General features: G+C 62.7%; 5 protein-coding genes across 5 annotated transcripts; all 5 read right to left on the reverse strand.

The window, feature by feature from the left end:
* Positions 1-3098: 3098 nt before the first annotated feature.
* Positions 3099-5189, reverse strand: LSCM1_05902 (uncharacterized protein; the record flags this gene model as incomplete). The annotated part of the gene is made up of 1 exon (XM_067323337.1): positions 3099-5189. The coding sequence occupies one exon, from the start codon at positions 5187-5189 to the stop codon at positions 3099-3101; it is 2091 nt and encodes a 696-aa protein (XP_067180288.1).
* Positions 5190-6195: 1006 nt separating this feature from the next.
* Positions 6196-7167, reverse strand: LSCM1_05903 (uncharacterized protein; the record flags this gene model as incomplete). The annotated part of the gene is made up of 1 exon (XM_067323338.1): positions 6196-7167. One exon carries the CDS (start codon positions 7165-7167, stop codon positions 6196-6198), a length of 972 nt encoding a protein of 323 aa, XP_067180289.1.
* A 724-nt stretch (positions 7168-7891) lies between these two features.
* Positions 7892-9652, reverse strand: LSCM1_05904 (uncharacterized protein; the record flags this gene model as incomplete). The annotated part of the gene is made up of 1 exon (XM_067323339.1): positions 7892-9652. The coding sequence occupies one exon, from the start codon at positions 9650-9652 to the stop codon at positions 7892-7894; it is 1761 nt and encodes a 586-aa protein (XP_067180290.1).
* A 1112-nt stretch (positions 9653-10764) lies between these two features.
* On the reverse strand, positions 10765-13446 carry LSCM1_05905 (uncharacterized protein; the record flags this gene model as incomplete). Its single annotated transcript, XM_067323340.1, has 1 exon — positions 10765-13446. The coding sequence occupies one exon, from the start codon at positions 13444-13446 to the stop codon at positions 10765-10767; it is 2682 nt and encodes an 893-aa protein (XP_067180291.1).
* Positions 13447-15072: 1626 nt separating this feature from the next.
* On the reverse strand, positions 15073-19668 carry LSCM1_05906 (uncharacterized protein; the record flags this gene model as incomplete). The annotated part of the gene is made up of 1 exon (XM_067323341.1): positions 15073-19668. The coding sequence occupies one exon, from the start codon at positions 19666-19668 to the stop codon at positions 15073-15075; it is 4596 nt and encodes a 1531-aa protein (XP_067180292.1).
* Positions 19669-20421: the final 753 nt, after the last annotated feature.

Raw genomic sequence — 20421 nt, forward strand, 5'->3', positions numbered from 1 at the left:
AGCCAATAGAGCACACGCGCAGTGAATCGTGTGAGCGTGTGTAAGTCTGAGCTTGTGAGGGTGAAGCGAAAATAGGCTGAGTCTCCGTATCGACGACATAGGTCGAGGCTGTCGGCACTGTGGGCGATGGGGTGGTGGTGCTCGTGGAGGTGGTGGTGGTAGTGGTGGCTCCATCTCCCCCCCTCCCCACCCCGCATTCACCGGTGAGTCCTACCGACCTTGCACCTCACTTCCTCCGTGTGCTGCCGAGAAGCTTGCAGATGTGTGCTGCACGGGTTTAGCCTTGTGCAAGAGAAACATGTATACGAGACGAAGGGCTCTGTGATGGATGGGTGGGCAGGAGGAGCCTTTGATCGGGAAGCTGATTCACAGCCTCTGCTCAAGCAGTGATTGAGGATGCGAGCTGGCGTGGGCCTTTGTGTGCGTGTGTGTATGTGTGCGCGCTGATGTGTACCTACCTGTTTGTGTGCGTGTTTGGAGAGAGGGGAGGGGAACTTACTTTCGCGCAGGCGGCGAAGTACGCGTGCGGTGTGATGGCGATGAAGAGAGGAGCAAAGAAAATCGGCGTGCGAGCCGACGAATGCGGGCGGCGGCGGCGGCAGGGGGGAGGGGAGAGGGACAGAAGCCGAGGGTGGCGAAAAGAGTTTGTTCCACGGGGAGAGGTGGAGGAGAGCGAGAGAGAGGGAGAGCGATAGAGGCGGTGGCGGTGAAGAGATGTGGATAGGAACGCAGCTGAGACTGTATGTAAGTATGTGTGTGTGTAAGGTGTTTGGATATGGAGGACGCTCCGTGAAGGTGAGCTTGGCGGTGGATTGGGTGCTGATGATAGGGGGGAGGGGAGGTGTGGAGGGAGGGTGGGTGGTGGTGGTGGTGGTGTGGTGTGGGGGAGGTCGGGGGCGGCAGCGGCGGCAGGTCAGAGGGATCGTGAATGAGTGGAGGGCGACTCGCGAAATGAAGAGCGCTGTGTGGGTCTGGGCATGTGACCCTATCCCCCCCTCTCGGTGTGTGTACGTGTTGCCTGTGTGCAAGCGCGTATGCGTATGCTGACCTGCTCCCTCAGTGCTTGACCGAAATATGGAGGTTTCAGCCTCACCACACGCATCGTCGCCAAACACTTCGCTTTCTGACCGTTCCCTCTTCCCCTCTCCCTCTTCCCCCCCCCCCTAAGCGTTATGTGTTCAGCGCGTTGTTTCGCACTCCTATCGCGTACCTGAACGCTACCCCAATAGCAGCAAGTGGCCGAATGTGAACGTGACTGTGCTTGGGTTCCATGGCGTTTTACGGCAGCCCATGTGCGGGCGCCGCCGCCACCGTGAACCCTCTTCCCTCCCTCTTACCTGGTGTGATGGTGGCGACGGGAGCTGCGCCCGAGCGTGTGGTGGTGTGTAGGTGAGCGTTTATGGTTGATGACGATGGCGAAAACAAAGCCACAATGCCCAGCGTGAGTGCTCGTGCGGCAGGCACAGATGGCGTTTGGAAGATAAAAAGGTGTCGCGACACCATCAGCTGCACCGAGGCACCAGCCGTAGGCGCGTCCACGTCGAACCTGAGAGCCGTCTAAGCGAGAGGTGCAGCAGGAAGAGAAAGGGGATGCAGGGAGGGAGAGCGACGCCTCCAGGTGGAGGGGGTGGGGGAGCAGCACAGAAACACGCTCACCGTGTCCTCCCCCCTCTTCCCCCATAATGCGCTTCCCTTCCTCTCCTCATTTCCTCCACTGGAGAACACGGGAACACGCCCGCCCGCCCGCTCTTCTCAAACAACGCCCACACACACACACACATACGCACACAGAGAGAGACAGACACAGACACACGATACATCGCGAAATTACGTTAGGAGGAGCATCAACAAGAAACAGCGTTATCAGGAAGAGCGACAACGACAGACAGACACCTCCACTTCCCCCACTCCACCTCTTCACAGACACACTTAATACGGAGAGAACACACGCATGCGCATATATATATATATATATAGACAGATATATAAATGATTTATCACGTTACACTACCCCCGCAAAGCGCGCGCGTATGCACGCCCGACGCTGCACTCGCTACACACGTGGGATGCACGCGAGCGGCGTCTCACGCGGGAACGCACACACGCACAGACACACAAACCTTGGCCTTTAAAAACCTACTCGTTCGTCTCCAACTTACACAAGCACACAAGAAGAGCAAAATATATCAGTGTGCAGGAACACACACGCTCAGAAGCGACGGCCTTGCGCTTCACGAGGCATATGTCCTTCACTCACCGGATCGGACCCACAAGAGCACCACCACCCACCACCACCACCACCACGGACACTATCACCTCGGCAAACAGTTACCAAGCGAGCATCAAGTAAGTACCACAACTTCGCTTCCTATCGTGCTCACACAACCACTCAAACACCGCAGGGAGTCAAATAAGTGTGTGTGTGTGTGGTGGAGGAGGAGGAGCGCGCATCAACAGCAGAAGCCACGGCAAAATGGGGCGCAGACAACTTCGTAAGTGCAAGGGGAAAGAGACAAGCGACGCAACGCCAACGACGACGTTACCCGTCATCGTGTTCATCACACAATGACCAACAGGGTGAGAGGGGGAGAGAAGATCTATGTGAAGCTGTAACAGGCAGGCAGTTCGCCCCCTTCTTCTGCTCGGGTCCAGGCGTCCGCATCCTCGCATTTCCGTAGCCCCAGTCCCTCTTCTTCTCTTCCCTCAAGCCGAGGCGTCGGCCCTCCCCCCGCTCACTGTTTTTTCTTTCAGCGAGTACGGGAGGCCATCGCAGGGCGGGCGGAGGCCGAGCCGAGCAAGAAAACCAAAGACAAGCACACAACGCGCGCCGCGGGGATGACATTGCGGGGAGGGGAGGGAAGGGGAGGCGAGAAAAAAGGGCTTTCGTTGGGGCAGCGAGAAGACACATAGCAACAGACCAGCGTGAGAGGGCCGTGCGCTTACCCGTTGACGGGGCTCCTCCGTAAAAAGGAGGAGGAAGAGGCGTGTGTGTGTGTGGGGGGCCGCCAGCGCGCAAAATGTGAGGCACGCCGCGAGCGCGTCCTCCACCCCCCCAACCCTCTGGCCCCTCCGCATTCCACCGCATCGGTGCACGCGCTCTACTGCTTCTTGGTGCGCTTCACTGCTTTCTTTGGCGCGGCCGCGCGGGCACGCTTCTTCGGGGCGGGCTTCTTCGCCTTGGGCTTCTTGGCTTTGGCGCCATCCACCTCCACCTCCTCCACCTCCTCCTCCTCCTGCTGCTGTTCCTCCTCGTCGGCGCCGTCGTGATCCTCATCGGCGTCCCTCTCGCCTTCATCCGCCTGTGACCCTTCCGCCGCGTCCGTGTCGGCCTTCCCCTTCGCGCTGCTCGCGGAGCTGCTGCCGCTAGCAGACGAAGAGGAGGAGGCGTCGTCGTCGTCGTCACTATCAGTGATGCCGATCTTGATAGCGGCGTCGTTCTTCGCGGGCGTTTTGGAGGCCCCTGCCGCCGCCTCACCTGCCCCTACCGGCACGGCCTGGTGGTCCTGCGAGGGACTATTCGCCATCATGTCTGCCAGTGACGGGTTCGCACTAGGCTGCTGCTGGCTGCTGCAGGCCCCACCCAGCGTTGTAGTGTCGTCATCCTCGTTGTCACTACCGATGTCTTGCGATGGATTTGGCTGCGTGTTGGGCGCAGAGGAGGGGGTGTACATCGAGCCCTGCTGCGCTTGCTGCTGCTGCTGGCGCTGCTGTCGACGCGCCTCCCGCTCGGCAGCTGCCTCCGCGCGCTTCTTCTCTCGCTCCTCGCGGTGAGCCGCCGCCGCGGCGAGGCCCTCTCTCTCCTTCTGCTCGATTTCGTCAATAAGCTGGTGGCGCTGCGCCTTTGTCATGGACTTCAGCTGCACATGCCGCACCGCGATCAGCTCCCGCAGCTGATCCTCGTTGTGGTGCTCATGGAAGCAGTTGGGGCGCGAGCAGTAGCCATAGATGAAGAAGTGCGTGCATATTTGCTTCGGGAACAGCTCCACCGGCTTGCTGCCCTTCACCTCCTCGAAGGAGGCCTTCAGCATCAGGCAGATGCCCTTCTTACCAAAGACAAACTTCTTGTCTTGCAGGTCCGTTGGGAAAGGGTGCTCACGCAGCCACACCGTCATGTGCGGGCCCGGCATCGTCGCAATTACAAGCTGCTGCGCGGGGTTCATGTACACCGTTTTGATCTCCTCCGGCACCGTGACGCCGTCGAGGTTGATCGGCTCCGGCTCGTTGCGCACTGTCGCGCCCATCCGCGACTGCTGCGATTGTGAGTTCCCCATGCCACGGCGATTGCCGTACATGCCGGGGTGCTGCTGCATCATCATCATGGGGTCGCCGTAGTTGCTGCGGCGCCCGCTGCCACCGCGTGCGTTCGGGTACATGGCGCCAGGTCCGCCACCGTACATCATCATCTGGTCCATGCCGTACGGATTCATGCTGTTGTAGCCCATCATCATCGGCGGATGCTGCTGCGGCATCCCCCCCTGCATCATCATGATGTTTTGCGAGTAGCCCATACTGCTGCCGTAGGCATGGCCGTGCATGCGGCGATCTCCGCGGCCGCGGTCGCCGCCGTAGAAGCCACGGCCATCATTGCTGTTATAGCCGTAGGCGCCGCCGGTATTGTTGTCCTGGTAGCCCTGGCTGTTCGCGTCGCCGCCCATCATCCGGGACTGCTGGCGCTGCTGCTGAAGCAGCTGAGTCAGCAGGGCGGCCGAGTCCATGCCGCCGGCGGCGCCCGTGCTGCTGTTCGCACCGCCGTATCCCGAGGTGGTTGCGGGCGACATCATCAGCGGCTGCTGGGGAGCGTTGGACGAGTACGGGCTTGGATAGGCGTTTACCTGCGGTTGCTGCTGCTGCTGCTGTTGCTGCTGTTGCTGTTGCTGTTGCTGCTGCTGGGCTGGTGAGTTGTAGCAGCGCTGCAGGAGAAAGTTTTGATCTTCGGAACAGACACGGCGGAAGTCGTTCACCGCCGCCAACACCTCGTTTGGCGTTTTCGCGTTGGGGCTCATGGCCGCCATCTGCGCATTTTCCACCACCTGCACTGCGTAGTCGAAGAGGTAAAATGAGCGCGACAGCTCCATCGGCGTGACATAGTTGAGCATGCACACTGGCTTCGTCTCCGTAGGCGAGGGCGTGTGGCGCGGCACCCACAGGGTGCGACCGTTCGCGACGTAGAGAAAGATCTGGCCGGACATCAAGCTTTGGAGGAAAGAGGGAGGTGTGCGCGTGTGCGTGTGTGTGTGTTTGACTCGGGATGGGCTGGGAGGGGGTGAGAGGAGCGGCGGCGGAGGTCGAAGAAAGAGGGGAGGCGAAACCGAAGGAAGGCGTGCTGGGGACGAAATAGGCGACAACTACGCGCAAGTCGCAGCCATCAACACGCACACACACACACACACACACACAGACACACCGCCCGACCGAGCAACATCGCAAGAAAAAAGGCAGCAGGACAAAGAGTTGAAGGCGTGTGCCCGTGATTGAGTGAGAGAGGAGAGTAAAAGGAGGCGAGAGAGGTGGCAAGGGTGGGGTGTGGCAATGCAGCGTTGAGGGGCACATACGCGTGAGGCATTCGCTTTATTCAGTCGCATAGACGCATCACCCGCCCCCTCCCCCTCCCCGCACACACACACACGCACGCACGCGAAGCCGCTAGCCGGCGATGAAAGACAGGCAGTGCGTGTGTGCGTGTGGTGGAATGGGTGTGGAGAAGAGCATCGCGGCAATGCACATCAGCCTCAAGAACGAATTCACACACTCACACACAGAGACAGAGAGCGAAGCATGACCTCTCTGCGATCCTCCACAGGTGCACAGGTGCGAATGTGCCAACGTGTGCGGGGCTGAAAGTGGAGAGACGTAAGGTGGAGAGAGAGGCTCGAAAAAGTGATCTGCGCACGCGCACACCCCAGATGTGGCAGAGATGCACAGCAGACGACAACACCGCAACACTTGTCCGCCCTGATTCTGCCGTGCTCTTGCACGGCCAGTACCTCTCCTTGCGTTGTGGTACACCGCGCCGTCCCGCGGCATCGTTCCACCTTACAGCGAGGATGCACCGTATACAAGCAGGCGAGCCGCCGAAAAAAGAGATGGTGCAGTTCCTCAGCAGCTGCCGACTGACCAGGGTTCAGGCGGTACATCCCGCGTGTGTGTGTGTGTGTGGAAGGACGAGGCGCGTCGGGGCATGCGCGGTGGACGTCCTCATCCACCTCCGTCTGCATTCGGACCGATGTCAGTGGGGAGGGCGGCGAGGTGCACGGGTGACGCGCCTGCTTCACACATCACGTTCACATCGTCACCCGCGCTACCACGGCCGGGCGGCTCCGCCTTCAAGACGCCCTCGCTCGGCTCTAGGCTGAGCTCTGCTTGGCGCTGCTCCGCGAGCTTGACAAGCCGGGCTTGCTCCGCGTCCTCCACAGCGAGACGGCGCTCCTCTAGCGCCGCTTTCTCCTGCCGGAGCTCGCTAAGCTCCCTGATGCGCGACTGCCGACGTAACCGCACCTGCGTTTCGTACTCCACGACGTGGGCGACAGCCTCCTTGCCACACCGCGACAGCAGCTGCAGCGTGTCCTCCATTGGCAGCTTTACAAAGGTGATGTGGTTGAACTCGTAGAGGAGGCGCAGGTAACTGTCGAGCTGCTTGTGGTGATAGGTAGCCAGTTCTTCATCGTGGCGAATGGCGGCGAGGCTTGAGAGCGGTGGCCGCTGCTCGCAGGCACACTGCCCCGACTCCTCGCCCGCTGCGGATGGACGAGCGGCGCGCCGCCGGGCTTCAAAGAGCGCAAACACATCGTCCTCACCATCGTCAGCCAGGTGAGGCTCATGTGCGCGGAGGTCCAGCGCGCTCTGCAACTGGTTCTGCAGCGCCGCTTTACGCGCGCGTGCCTCCTCGATGCCGTCGGGAGGGTACATGAGAAGGGGATTGCGCGCAACCATGGCGTGCAGGCGACGGAAGCCGTCTTCGCCGTACACCACGCTGCGGAAGCGGTCCAGGCCGCGTATGTCGCGACCCCGCTTGCGCGACCCTGCGACGACAGCTGGTCCGTCAACGAATGTGCGACCGCCTTCACCCATGCCCGCCTCGCCTATGAGGCTGGTGGATGTGGTGACCCCGCGGCCGGATGAGTCGACTGTCATGGGCGGGTGGTGCTCGTTGTCCCGCTGCTTGAACATCGGGTCTATGAATGGGCTCTTCAGCCTTCTAGCGATTTCTTGCACGTGCGTGTCTAGAGTGTCTCGCTTGCCCTGTGTATTAGTGTGGAGGTCGATCCTTGCGCGTGCGAAACATGCGCACTCCCTGCACGCTTCCTGTACGTCAAGTAGCAGGGGAGGGAGGGAGAGGGGGGCGATAATGATATGGCGTGATGCTCACCGTCTCTCGGCAATGGTATGGCATACGTATCACCCGTGTGTGCGCGCCGGGGTGGGCAGGGCGTGGGGCAAGAGGGAGAGAGTCCGCGCATGAGTGGGGCATGGCAGGTGGGGACCGCGTAGAGCAGGTGAGGAGAGGCGAAAGGCGCTTGCTAGATCCCGTTTCATGTTGCGCCCGCCAGCATGCCTGTTGCACTAGACGCTCCTGCGCGCCTATGGCCATCCGCCTGCGTAGACGTCGCGCAGAAAGGATTGGGTGGGAGGGAGGGGGAGTGTGTTGCGACATGCAGTGTAATTACCCGAGAAAACGGGAGGAAACGGCACAGCAATAAAAAATTGTTAGCGAGTGCTGGATGGAGCGCGCAGAAGCCTCTACGCAGCGCGAGTCTGCGGTGGGCTGGGGAAGAGACAAGAGACGGCGACGTTTTGGGTGGCTGCAACCCACGTGCCATTACCCCGATCGTATCTGCTGATCGCGCGCCGCCGCTCAGCCTTGCACACGAGCTCCCTCCCCACCCACCTGCGCTTAGTTGAGCTTCAAAGATTTTCGATGAGCTGCCGCGGCGGCTACCTTGACCGAATTGACAGGGAGGGTGGAGGAGGGGTGTGTGGCACGCTTCAGCTTTCGCGCACTCGGCACCATCGCCGCGGCGGCGGCGGCGACGCGACGGTGTTCGCCGTCCTCGTCATCACCCTCTGCCGCGCGAACGCGCTTACGGTCGCTGCCGGCAGCTCTACCCTCCTTCGAAGGCGAGGGCCGCCTTAATGCAGTGGCGCTTCGTTTCAGCGAGGAGGTCCGCGCCACTGCGGTCGCCGCCGGGAGTACGCTGAGCCCTTGAGCGGGAAGACCGCTCTCCAGTAGTGCATCCTCCGGGCGAAGACTGGGCCCTCTGACTAACTGCGAACTTAAGTAGTTCGTCGTGCGGTTGAGTTGCTGCATCGCCAATGCCGTTGTGCGGTCTCGCACCACGCTGCGCACAACAGATGTTGACATGCGCGACGGGTTTCGCAGGACCATGTCGTCTGGCAGTCCAGCGTGTGTCGCGGCGCCATCGACAACGCCGTCACCTGTCTCGCCGAGGGCGTGCTTCGGTGGACGGGAGCTGCCAGATCGTCTAGTGCTGGCAGCAGAAGACGGAGTCGACGCAGACGGCTTCCGGGCCCCTGCGGCGTCACCTCCGTGCCTGCGGCCGGCTTCACCGCTCAAGTGCTGCGCTTCTTCCTCGTCCGCCCCCGTCGCGCCTCCCATGCCATCATAGGTGCTGCTACCGGCTGCCGCCTCCACCATGGCATCAGCATCCCCATCCACAGCCGCATCGGCTGTGGCAACGGCAGTGGACGCTGCAGAGCTGTGGTGCCCCAGCAGGAGCCCCATTTGCCGCAGCGGCACCGTTAGATGGTGCAGCGGGTCTGTCACCATAACCTCGCTCGCCGACACAGCTGTATCGGCGTCATTGCCTTCGCCCGCCATCTTCTCTGAGAAGACGAGACGCTTGCCAAGACCGACGAGCAAGCTCTCGCGACGGCGCTGCGCACGCTTCGCGAGCCAGGACGGGTGCGGGGCCAGGTAGTTGTACTTGAGCCCCAGTTGCTTTGCCTTCTTCTCCGCCTTACGCCGCACCAGCTTCTCGGCGATGAGGTCGATCGGGTGCGGCCCTTGCTGATACCAAGCGAGCTTGTCATCCATCAGGTCGTGTAGCTTGAACTCGCGCGACTGCTCCGCTGCCTTCCTCTGCGCCTCCGTCACGGTGAGGTGGAGAAATTCGCGCCGCTCCTTCCGTGTCATGCCGTCGAGCTGCAGCCCACGCTGCTCGGCGCCGAGCAGGGCGCGCTGATGCTTGCTCATGACTCTCAAGGGGTCCTTCTTTGCCGTTAGCTCGCGCTGGAGGGCTTGATGGCACTCCTGTGCGGCCCGGTCTCGCGCTTCGCGCTCGGCGCGGCGATCCGCCGGGGAGGCGAAGAGGTACGAGAAGCTGGGCCGACTGGCAATGGCTCCCAACGGGATGCCATCCTCGTTCACTTCCACGTCGCCCCCGCTCTCATGAACACCAGCAACCGGCGAGGACGCTAGTGCCGCATCCATCGCCCCCAGTTGGCGCTCGATGTCGGCGGAGGCCTTCAGCGCCACCCCACTCGTGCCATCACGGAGCCGTTTGAGGTTCAAGCCAGACATGAAGCTGCTCCACTCGCGCTTCCACGCATTGTCGCCCTTTTCCACTACGGCGGCGTAACGGCCGCGATCACCGCCATTGCCGCCGTGGCCGCTGCTGGCGCGGCTGCGTGGCATATGCCGACGACGGATGTCTTTCTCTTCTCTCTCTTTTTCTGTGTGTGTGTGTGTCACTCGACGCCGCCACAGCGGCGACACCAGAAGAAACAGGCTGCACGTGCCTGCAGCCGGCGCCATGGCTCGCCCATCCATCGAAAAAAAAGTGTGTGTTTGTGTGTGTGTGTGGGGGCAATGGTCACCGTCCACCAGCACGGAGGCAGCGCGTGCAGCAGAGTTTTGCGATGTATGTGTGTGTGTGTGTGGGTTGCAGAGGGCAGAAGGAGGAGACGAGTGGGCGAGTGCAGGAGGAGCAATGGAAAGCTGGGCGGCGTAGGAGCGGAGCTGAGGGAGCTGAAGGGGGGGGCAGGGTGAGTCGCGGCAGCATCGACGAACACTGCAGACACCTCTTCTGCCCACCCGCTCGTTGTGGTTGCCCAGTCGCCTGCGCACCTTCACGCGATCGAAACACACGCGCGTTTACACTTCCGAGAGGAGCGGGGGCGATGCCATCATAAGCGGAGGCGCTGAGGGGCACCAACACAGGTAGCCGTCTGCTTCGCAGATTCTTTCCCCGCCGCCCCGCTCTGCCGTTGCCGATGTGGCTTTGCTTCCGTGCAGAGGCGACTCTATGAAGTGCAGGAGGGCGGCATGGAGGCGACACATGCTTGATCATCCGCACGGACACACACATTCACACACACACATGTATATATATGTACGTGCTGCATCAGGGGATGGGGAAGGGAGGTGTACATCTCAGCGACCCCCCGCCGCTACGGAGTAGCAAGGGGTGGGGTGAGTGGGAAGGGAGGAGGGAGGGGAAGAGGGCGAGTAGGGAAGTGCGAGGTACATAGGCGACTGTACACGCACACACACACACACAGACGCCAGCGAAGCACAAGATGAGCCGCGCCGCATTCGAGTCACTCGACGACAACGGCGAAGGAGTTGGGGAAAGTGGTGGGCAGCCGCAGCCGCCGCAATGGATGATTGCGGGAGAAGAAAAGATGCATCTGCGTATCTTCGGCGTCGGGGTCGTCCTCGCATGGCGGAGATCCGCTCAGGTGGCCTCCTCCCCCACTCTACCCCACTCGCACCCCCCTCTGGTCGTTAGGGACGTCTCTCATCCGTCACTTGCTGGCTCTACCCTCAGCATCGCTGCCAGGCGGCGAGCGCGCCGACAACGATTCTGGTGAGAGTGCGGTCGGGCCGGGCCAGATGGGCTGCAGGATCACCCCCATCCCTCTCGGGAACGTTGCTTTGAGCTCTTTCCCATCCCCGTCGATCTTTTGGCTGCGCCCGCACGGCACCGACTCTGCACGCACCACAGACTTCGGTGAGCCGCTTCGGCGCTCGCCCATAGGTGAGGCGGGGCGTGGCCGGCCGTATGAAAATGCCGGCCGCGGTGCTGAGGCTGCGGCGATTCTTGTCGGCAAGATGGTGAGAGCGCCGACGCGAGAGAGCGACTGCAAGCTGTTTCGCTTCGCGGTCGCTGACATCGCGCACGTGCCCAGCGCCATCACCTCTGCTTCCACCATCCCCCGCGTTGCCGGTTCCATGGCGCAGCTCTGCAGCAGGAGCTCCGACAGCCGCGGCAGCGTTTGGATAATACGAGAAAGCCACGGCAGCGCGCCGTCAGTCAGCGGGTTGCGGGAGAGGTTGAGGTGCTCGAGGGAGGGGTGGCAGCGAAGAGAGCGAAGCAGCGTCTCCAGAGCGCCATCGTTTATATCATTATCGCTGAGGTCCAGCTGACGCAGTCGGTACAGTCGGGGCACCACGCTCTCCACGAATGCTGCCACACCCCGCTCGCCGAGGCGCAACCCTCCCAGCCGCATCGTCTCCAGAGAGCGGTCTTCGTCAATGTGCTTGAGATGCTCGAGAATGGTGTTGTTCGGCCGCACCCGGTGAGCAAGACAGCTCGCCAGGTATGAGCTTCGCAGCGGCTCCCGGCCCGTCATCCGGAGCTGCAGACTCTCGTGCGACTGCAGAGCTGGCATAGCCTTGCTATTCACATCTCGTTGGAAGGCCGCGAAGGCCTCTTGGAGGGGCTTCGAATGACCCTGATCGTATTCACGGGTGAAGACGACACCGAGGGCATCGGTAAGCATGGCCATGCCGTCCATTGAGTAGTGCTCTCCGTAAATCACCTCCAGGTGCCGAAGGCGATCGCGCACCGGCGCTGAGGCGGCAACCACGTCCTTCGCGTTGTCGCCGAGTGTCTTTGCCGCCGCCAAATCAGCCTTTGCCTGCGCGATCGAGCCACTGCTAACAACGCCGTCCGATACAACCCCATGCGTGTTTCTCTGCTCGCCTGATGCACCGCCAGCAGACAGGGGCGTGACAGGAGCGGGCGACGTGCTCTCGGCCGTTGCACGACACTTCACGGGTGCCGTCGCTGGCGGCAGCAGTGCTTTACGCTGAGGGAGACGGCCGGCTGGGGCGATGGGGGACGGCTTGCCGCTAGTCGCAGGAGTCGGGGCTGTCCCAGACGACACAGAGTTTAGATAGCTGCTGCCGCTTCGCAAGATGCTGCCGCCACCTTCATGCGAGCTGCGAGCCTCAGCTGCACTCGCGTCCTCCCCGCCTGCGCCAGCACGGCCGTCGAAGGCGTGGTCCACAACAGCCGACAGGCGTGGCATGGCGCGACAAGAAGCTGTGGAGTGCAGGTGTGAGGACGATGATGACACCACTGGCGGCTGCGGTTGCCGTGGCAGCCCATTTCCGCTGCTACTGCCAGAGTGGCCCAGCAGTAGGTGCCCGTGGTCGGGAGACCCTATATGCGCGCGGCTCGGCGGAGCCGGCGGCGGTCGTCGACCGACCGCCGCGGCGTTGCCACCGTCTGCTCCGCCGTCACGGCTGCTGTCACCGTGCATGCCGGCCGACATTGGCTGCCTGCACGATGACACGGAGCTGTAAAGCTGCGTGTGCTGGCTGGGGAGGTGGCCGCTGTGGCTTGTGGCGCACCCCACTGCTGCGCCTGTGGGTCGCCCGTTGAACGCCGTGGAGGAGTGTGGAGTCCGACCTACGGTGTGCGCCATGGACCCAGACGGCGGCGTGGCTCCTCCACGATTCGCCGAAGCAGCAGCAGGGCTGTTGTGACCAGTGTGAAGGGAAGCATGGCTGGCGCCGCCGCTGCTAACGCTGACGCTGCTGCTGTTGCTCGGTATCCGCTCCATCATCGCTGCCAGCCGGGGCAGCACGTTCACGCCAGCCTCGTCGAGCATGCGTTTAGACTCCTTCAAGAGCCCCTTGATCTTTGCGAGAAACGACGTCACCATACTGGCTGGCACGAGCTCCAGATCGCCGGACATGCACAGCTGCACATCTTCGCGCACCAGCGTCAGCACCACCTCCAGTGCCCGCTGGTACTGCTCGCACAGACCCCGGTAGTTGACGCCACCGTTGAGGCAGCAGCAGAGGTCTTCGGCGACGATGTACAGCTCGCGTTCCTCCCAGTACGGGGCTGGCCGCGCGCGCGAGGCGACGGTAGACTCTCTTGCCGACTCGTGCGACTTCATGAGCGGGTGTGGTGCGGCAGCACCTCCGCCACCACTGACGCTGCCGCCGCCATTCACCGAAATGCCGCTGACCATTGTGCTGTCGCCCAGAATGGAGTGCGGGGTGGGTGGCACGAACATGGAGGGTTCCCCAGGCGAGTCGAATGGTGTCATGGCGGTACGCCTTCGCTGGTAGACCTCGTAGCGCCTGTTCAAGGACTGCATTATGGTTTCGAGGCTCGCCACGCCGGTGTGCCCAACACCACTACTACGTCCCATGACGTCAAGCGACTCATCTTCCTCGCATGTGGACATCTTCGCTCGCCTCGCTGAGCGCTTATGGGGGGGCGAGGGGGGGTTAGGGAGGCTGTCACTGCCCCACGAAAAGCTTTTCGTGGGGCGTATGCGGGATGTCGTCAGCCAACGGAAGAACAAAAGAAGGCTTTTTTTCTGGGTACTCTGCGTAGGTGCGCACATACGCCCGTGCCGTCCCTTTCCCTCTCTGTCTGTCCCTCCCTCTCCCTTCCTCCCCCCTCTCTGTCTCTATCCCCCTCTCCCAACACACACACACACACACGGCGCAGACTGCACAGATTGCTCACGAGCACCTATGTGCGGTGAAGACGATACAGGGAGACAAGATGGGAGGGGGCGGGAGGAGGCAATAGCGAGCACACGGAGTGTGCAGCACAGCTGCCAAGGATCGACTGCGCACGAGCTGATATTTCGGTGGAAATGTGGATGGTGACAGTGCACCATCAAAGGAGAAAGAAGCGGGGCCGAGTGCGAGTGTGCTGCAGGGGCGGCGGCGGTGGTGGAGCGGCGAGGCCGCGGGGAAAGGCGGATGAAGAGAGGGCGTGCAAAGGGATGGGGCTGTGCACAGCTCATCAAGACGGGCTTCTGGCTGCATGGCGAAGGTGCTCAATGGGTGGGCAAGCGCTGGTGGTAGCGAGGAGGGGGTAAAGGGCGCCACACCAGTGCTCGTGGCGGCGGATGCGCGCACTGACAGTCTGTCGAGGTCTCTCTCTCGCTGTCAGCGCCTCCACCTTCTGCTCGCCATCCGTTCTTCGTTCTTTTCCTGCCCTGCCTCGTGAGGGACTTGACGGAGGAGCGCGGCAGCACACACGCACACACACACCCTACACGCGCACAGGACATGGGTCTGCGCATGGATGCGTAGCCGCCAGGAGGGGAGAGCGCGCGGGTGTGGGGCGCGCAGCAGTGACTGCGTCTCGCCTTAAACACCTGCCCACTTGAGCAGCTCCTCTTTGATGGGCGCAGCGCTTGGAGAGCTGGCCCGGATGCGAGGCAGACGGGCGGTGGACTCCGCGGAGCATACGCATCTTTCTCTTTCTGTGTGTGTGCGGTCAAGCGGGCATGGGTGGGGGAGGAGGAGGGAGGGGGCACAGCGTCCATACCGTTCTCGGAGGATCAAGGAACACGTGCTCGCGGTGACACACCCACGGTCTCACTGGCAGAGCCCCCCTCTCCTCCTCTCCCCTCCCCTTCTGATTTTTACATACACCGCCGCGGACCTGCGCGACGACCGTTTCCACGATGCGGCCATGTCCTTTGTACATCGACCTCCTCCCAATTTTTTTTTGCCGTCCCGCCCCCCCCCCTCTGGAAGCCCTCCAGTACATGGGAGAAGAGAAGGATTGGCGCCGTCGCTGTCGCTGCTACACGAGCCTGCGTGTTGTTGTCAGTGAGCGACATCACGGATGCCACTGTCTGCGATGGCGGCGCATGGCACACACACACACACACACACACCGACACAGACAGAAGTGCCGCCACCGACGCTGCACCCTTCCTCTCCTTCCCGAATAACCCCAAACTCCGTCCATCCACAGCGCCGAGGCGCTGCTGCGGCCATTCGCGGGTAATTTTGTTGGGCGCCTCCGAGTTACTGGTGCTACCCAACGCGCTGTCTGAGGGGAACTATGGCGGCTGCTGCTGCTGCGCATCTTCTTCAGTGCTTAGGCTTGTGCTACCGCTGCCGGTGTAGAGGTCCTCCTCGGCTGCAGATGGGACCGACTTGACCGACATGACAGCGGTGGAGCGGCGCCGCGCAGGGATGGAGAGGTCGATGACGCGGTCGCAGTCTTCGTAGCTCGCGGTGGTGCAGCGACTGCCGGCGAGCACGTTGCTGAGGGGAATGATGTGACTGGACGTCGGCGACTGCAGCATCTCTGAGCGCACCTCATAAAAGGTGGGAGAGGAGCCCGCGTACTTGTCACTCGTGCTGAGAACTTTCGTCGACAACTCCGCCGAGTTCTCGAAACGTCCTGTCTCGCCCGTGGTCGCGCTGTTGCTCATGAAGCTGCCAGACGTTTTACCGAGGCCGTGCGAAGGTACGTGATGGACGAACGGCACCGTGATGGTGGAGTCCGTCACGGATGGCCGGGATACAGATCTCTGTCGTTGGGGCTGCAGTGGCACCCCAACCGCAGTCGACCCACCACGAGTAGGCGCTGCCGTTGCTGAGTGCTGCAGCTCCATCTTGAGCCGCCGTACCTCTCCTAACGCTTTGTCACGCTCCGTGAACGCTGCGCGGGCCTTCGCCTCCACGGCGTCCATCTTTCCTTGCAAGTCACGGGCAATACGGGACATTGCCTCCCGCCGCCGATGCCGCTCCAGCTCACACGTATCGCGGCGGTTGCACAGTGGGCAGGGCTGCTCTGGGTGCGACGGAGGCTCGAGAGGCGGCTGCATACTGGCTTGCAGCACGGCGCTATGTGCAATGGACTTGATGCGCAGCACCGCCTCCGCCAGCGTCAAGCGGGTGTCGCTCAGCATCTGCAGCACATCAGGCAGGCGCAACACGTACGTGCTCCCCACGGTGGTATGCTTATCGGCACGGCCACCCGGCGCAGCGATCACTGCCACGGTGCCCTGCTGCTCCTGTTGCTGGCGCTGCAGCATGAACTGTCGCCACGACCCGCGCAGATATTTGTGCACGTCAAAGTCCCTTCGAAAGAGTGCGTTCACCTCGTCCACCGTGCAATCTGTCGCCCCCATCGCCTCTAGATCTGCGTGGGTGATGATGGTCCCAGTCTTGCCCACCTCCTGCTGCATCTGCTCTCGCACCCCAGCGGCGGCAGAGGCTGCCTGGTCGATATCGACATCACCGCCGCCCTTTTGGCACCATTGCGGCCGCCTCTCAGGACTCGTCTGCTCTGTGAGGGTGAGCATCGCAGAGGACACGCTATGCTCCAGCAGCGGATCTTCGCCGCCGCCGCCGCCAGGGAGCCCCATTGCCTCATCATCGTTCACGAGAAACGCCTCACCATAGCTGCGGCCAGGCCGAGCACCGTTGCCCGAGCCGTCGAACGCCACGAAGCCTTTCTGTGCGGCCGCAAGATCTGCATTGGCATTGCGCTTGTGGCGGTGCCTGGTGCAGTACTCCATGAACACCTCGTACACGCGCTGGCGGTGGCGCTTGTCCCGTTCGAAGGCGCCAACGGCCCGCGCGACGGAGGCCCAGCGAGACGTGGCGACCTTGGCGGCTGGCGACACGTCCTTCAGGATCATGTTGTCATAGAGGCGCCCACAGAGCGTGTTTGTCGCCGTCACCAGTTCCTGTAATCCACTTAGCAGCCGATGCGACTCCGTGTAAAGCCCCTCCATGGTCCGCCGCTGCTCGAGTGCTTGGCTTCGCGCGACGGCGACGGACGGAATCTCGGCGATGGTAGCCGTGAGCGCCGCTGTGCTACCACCGCCACTGGCTCCCGCCGCTGCCTCCGTGATGCCATCCAAGTGCGTCGATGCCCCTTCAAGATCGCTGTGGCGCACCTGCAAGTCGTGCACCTCCGTGAAGAAGCTGTCTAGCGCGGCACCGGCAGAGCTTGTCATGGACTCCATCAGCACCTGCAGCAGCGTCGCATGCTCGTCGTGGCGAAAGGTTTCGAAGCGGCGCGCCTTGGCAGCAACACGCGCCATGAGCTCATCGAGTTGGTCGCTCTTGCGCTGGAGCGGCTCGACGCGGTCGGACAGCTCCTTGTGGGATTCCTGTAGCTCTATGAGTGCCTTTCGCGTCGCCTCCAGCTCTTGCTGAAGGTGCGCCTTCTCTTTCCGCACTGTGTGCGTCACCACTGCGTCGGCGCGTGCCTGCTGCTTCACCTGACTGAGGAGGTGCACATTCGCGCTCGCGATGTCCATGGCCGACTGGCGGAGCAGGTCGAGCAAGGCGCCGCGTTCCACACAGTGGCTTGCTACTTGCCGAACCAACTCAGCAAGACCGGTGTCGAGGATGTCCAGCACATGCGTGGCCGCGTCTGTGTAGGCCAAAAGTCGCTGCTCCCCAGGCGTGCCCCAGAGATCGGCGTCAAGGGTGCCGTGACCACCACCACCGCCGCCTAGTCGAACATCATCGCCCTCTTCATCGTCGCCGTCGGCGAGTACGTAGCGCGCCACCTGCGGATCGGCAAGCAGCGCCAGCCACCGCGGGTGGGACGGATCGCGCAGCATGCGGTCCAGCACCTCCGCCAGGATGTACACCTGTGAGCGTTCTACTGGACGTGGGGCAGGAAAGATCGTGTTGTGGGAGGTGCCGGCCCCGAACATGGCCTGACTTCCAACGCCCGCATCGAGGGCCTCCGTGATGTGCAGGGGCTCTGTCCGCACCACTGAGGCCCTTTGAATCGCATCCCTCACAACTGTGCCCCCTGTCCCGTCGAACCGGGCTGGCTGCTCGCTCGCCCAGCTCTCCACCAGTGGCACCGCTGTTGCCTCGCCGCTGTGCACCGTGCGACTCGCGCTGCTCACGCGAGTTGCGCTGGCGCGATTGTTTGCGATTGCTCCCGCCAACGCCGCCGCCGCTGAGGAAGACATGGGCCATGTCTTTTCCGCAGCTGTGACGGCGGACGCGGCGGTCCCGGACCCGGTTCCTGTCGCAGGGGCGAGGCGGCCGAGGGACGCTGGGCTCGTGATCCACCAGGTCTCTGGGATGCGCACCTGATCCAGGCTTGTCAAGCGGTCCAGCAGGCACCTACGCCGCTCGCTGAGCGCCTCGGTGCCCTGTCCATGCATCCCAGCCGCCGAACGCTGCGCCACAAACTCGCGACTCACGCACATCACCGCATCGAGTAGCGAGAAGGCAGGCTCCGCGGACGCGAACGGGAACACAGATGACGCCACGCCGCCTTCGCCCGCGTCGCCACCACTCGCGCCGGGGCTGAGGTTGTTTGAATTGGCCCTGCACGTGGTGTGACTCCGTATGTTTGCTCGTGTAGGGGCCTTCACCACGGCGGCACGCGTGGACGGGCGTGCGGAAGAGGTGACCTCGGCGCGCGTGCAGTAGTACTCCACCAGCTGCCGCACGAGCGCACAGTCACTGGCGCTCACTGCGGCGGCAATGTGAGCGTGCGCGGCGGAGGGCATCGCAGGGGCGGCAGCGTATTGCGGCTTTCCTGCCGTTTCCTCCGCATCGAAGTCCGCGTACTCCGCGATGAGGTCGGACTGCTGCTTCGCCCCTGCAACTGCGGGCGCAAGAGGGCTGGACTGTGTCCGCGCCGTCGAAGTGGGACGACCACCAGTACCGCCGCTGCCGGAAGCCGCAGTATAGCACACTTCCGCGGCGGCCGTGATCGCGGGGAGTTCGTGGTAGTGCAGCTCAGTGGTGGTACTGCCGACCATGGCGGCCCTTGTGCCAGAGCCCCACCACTGACGAGTGGCGGCAGCTTCAAGGAGAGTGGACTTTCCTGACCCGTCCTGGCGCTGTCCTTTCCAGCTGAGGCCGCACTTTCCAGCGGCGGCAGCTGTGAAGCGCGCTGGCCGGCGAGTTCGCTGGATAAGCTTCCCTAGCACTAGTGAGTTGATGCGGTCGTCGACGCCGGCCTCCAGAAGCGCGGCAGACACGGCAGGGGTGATGTCCATCAATGCCGAGGAGGCGGTGGGAGAGGTTGCGTCGCCTTCGTCGCTCAGGCTGCGCGGCAAGACGGCGCCGCCGTTGCAACTGCGGCCCTTTCGCCCCGTTTTATCACGTGGGCTGTCGAGGCTGAGGTGCCGCGTGAAGAGGCCGGCGGTGGCGTCTTGCAGCGCGACCATGTCGGCCCCGGCGCACGAGCCGTTGTCGGCAGAGGGACCCTCCGCTTGAGGCAGGTACGGCTCTCTCTCCAGCGAGGGACCAAATCCAACGTGCTCGAGGTGCAGCGTTGGCACCACCGTTGCAGCAGCGGTGTGGCTGCGAGTGGGCGATGCGCCAAGTGGAGTGGGTGCGCTGTCCGTCGCGGCGGCGCCCATAGGCACCGCCATCCAGTTTGTTGGAGCCGCCTTGCTGCGTCGCCTGGCGGCGGCACCGTTACTTCCGTGCGGCTGTGGATACATGGAGGATATGCCGGCCGCACGCCCCACGCGTAAAGGGAGGAGAGCGCGTTGTGCCGACGCAATCGACGAGGCGGAGACATCTGTGCGACTCGTTGCCCCGAAGGAGATGGCAGTATTCTTGCCGGCGCTGGGGGAAGCCATTAATGATCTGGGCGACGACGAAAGCGACGCCTGCTGCTGTTGTCGAAGCACGGGCAGTTGCTGCGGCATTGATGCAAGGCGCGCACGCGGATCAAGAGAGGAAAACAGTAGCGTGGGTGAGGGTGTGCGGTGCGATGTAGCGGGGGGGGAATACAAGAGGGGAGGCCGACAAGAAGGGCGAGTGTGTGTGTGTGTGGCCCGCTAAAGGGCACTGGTGGGGATGCGTGTCTCACTCACTGTGTGTGTTGTGCGTGTGCGCCTGAATGAGCCCAGGTGGAGGAGACCGCAGCGTGGAGAGGTGCGTGCCGTTCACAAGCTAAGCGTCCCTCGACGACAGATGCCATATCAAAGATGCCGGCCGATTCACATCCAATGGAAAGGGGAGTGAAGAGGGGGAGGAAAGAAGAGGAACTTGTGGGTGTGTGTGCCTGTGTGCCAGCCTACATACACTACATACTTTTACTACATGCAAGCTGTCCCGGCACTGGCGGACAGAGAGACGGGGGGGGTCGGGTGGCCGACACAGACCCCATCACTTGCCACCTGCGCGCAGGCGCTTCGCTCATGAGATACGCGTATGCAACTCCTCCTCCTCCCCCCTCACTCTTGCGCAGAGAGCGCGAGCCGCATCTCCAGCTTTGTCTCTTCTTTTCCCCGCCCCTCTCAGTGGCCTACGGGACGCCCTGTGAAAGATGGCCAGCGGCATTGTCACCTCTAATCGCTCCACACGAAACAAACACGGCTACGACACGGCGATAACACCCCACGGACGCTGTCGTCACAGAGACATGAGCGCTATAGCCCCCCTCCCTCCCTCCCTCC

The sequence above is a fragment of the Leishmania martiniquensis genome, chromosome 13, assembly GCF_017916325.1.
Source record: "Leishmania martiniquensis isolate LSCM1 chromosome 13, whole genome shotgun sequence".
Classification (NCBI taxonomy): Eukaryota; Euglenozoa; class Kinetoplastea; order Trypanosomatida; family Trypanosomatidae; genus Leishmania; species Leishmania martiniquensis.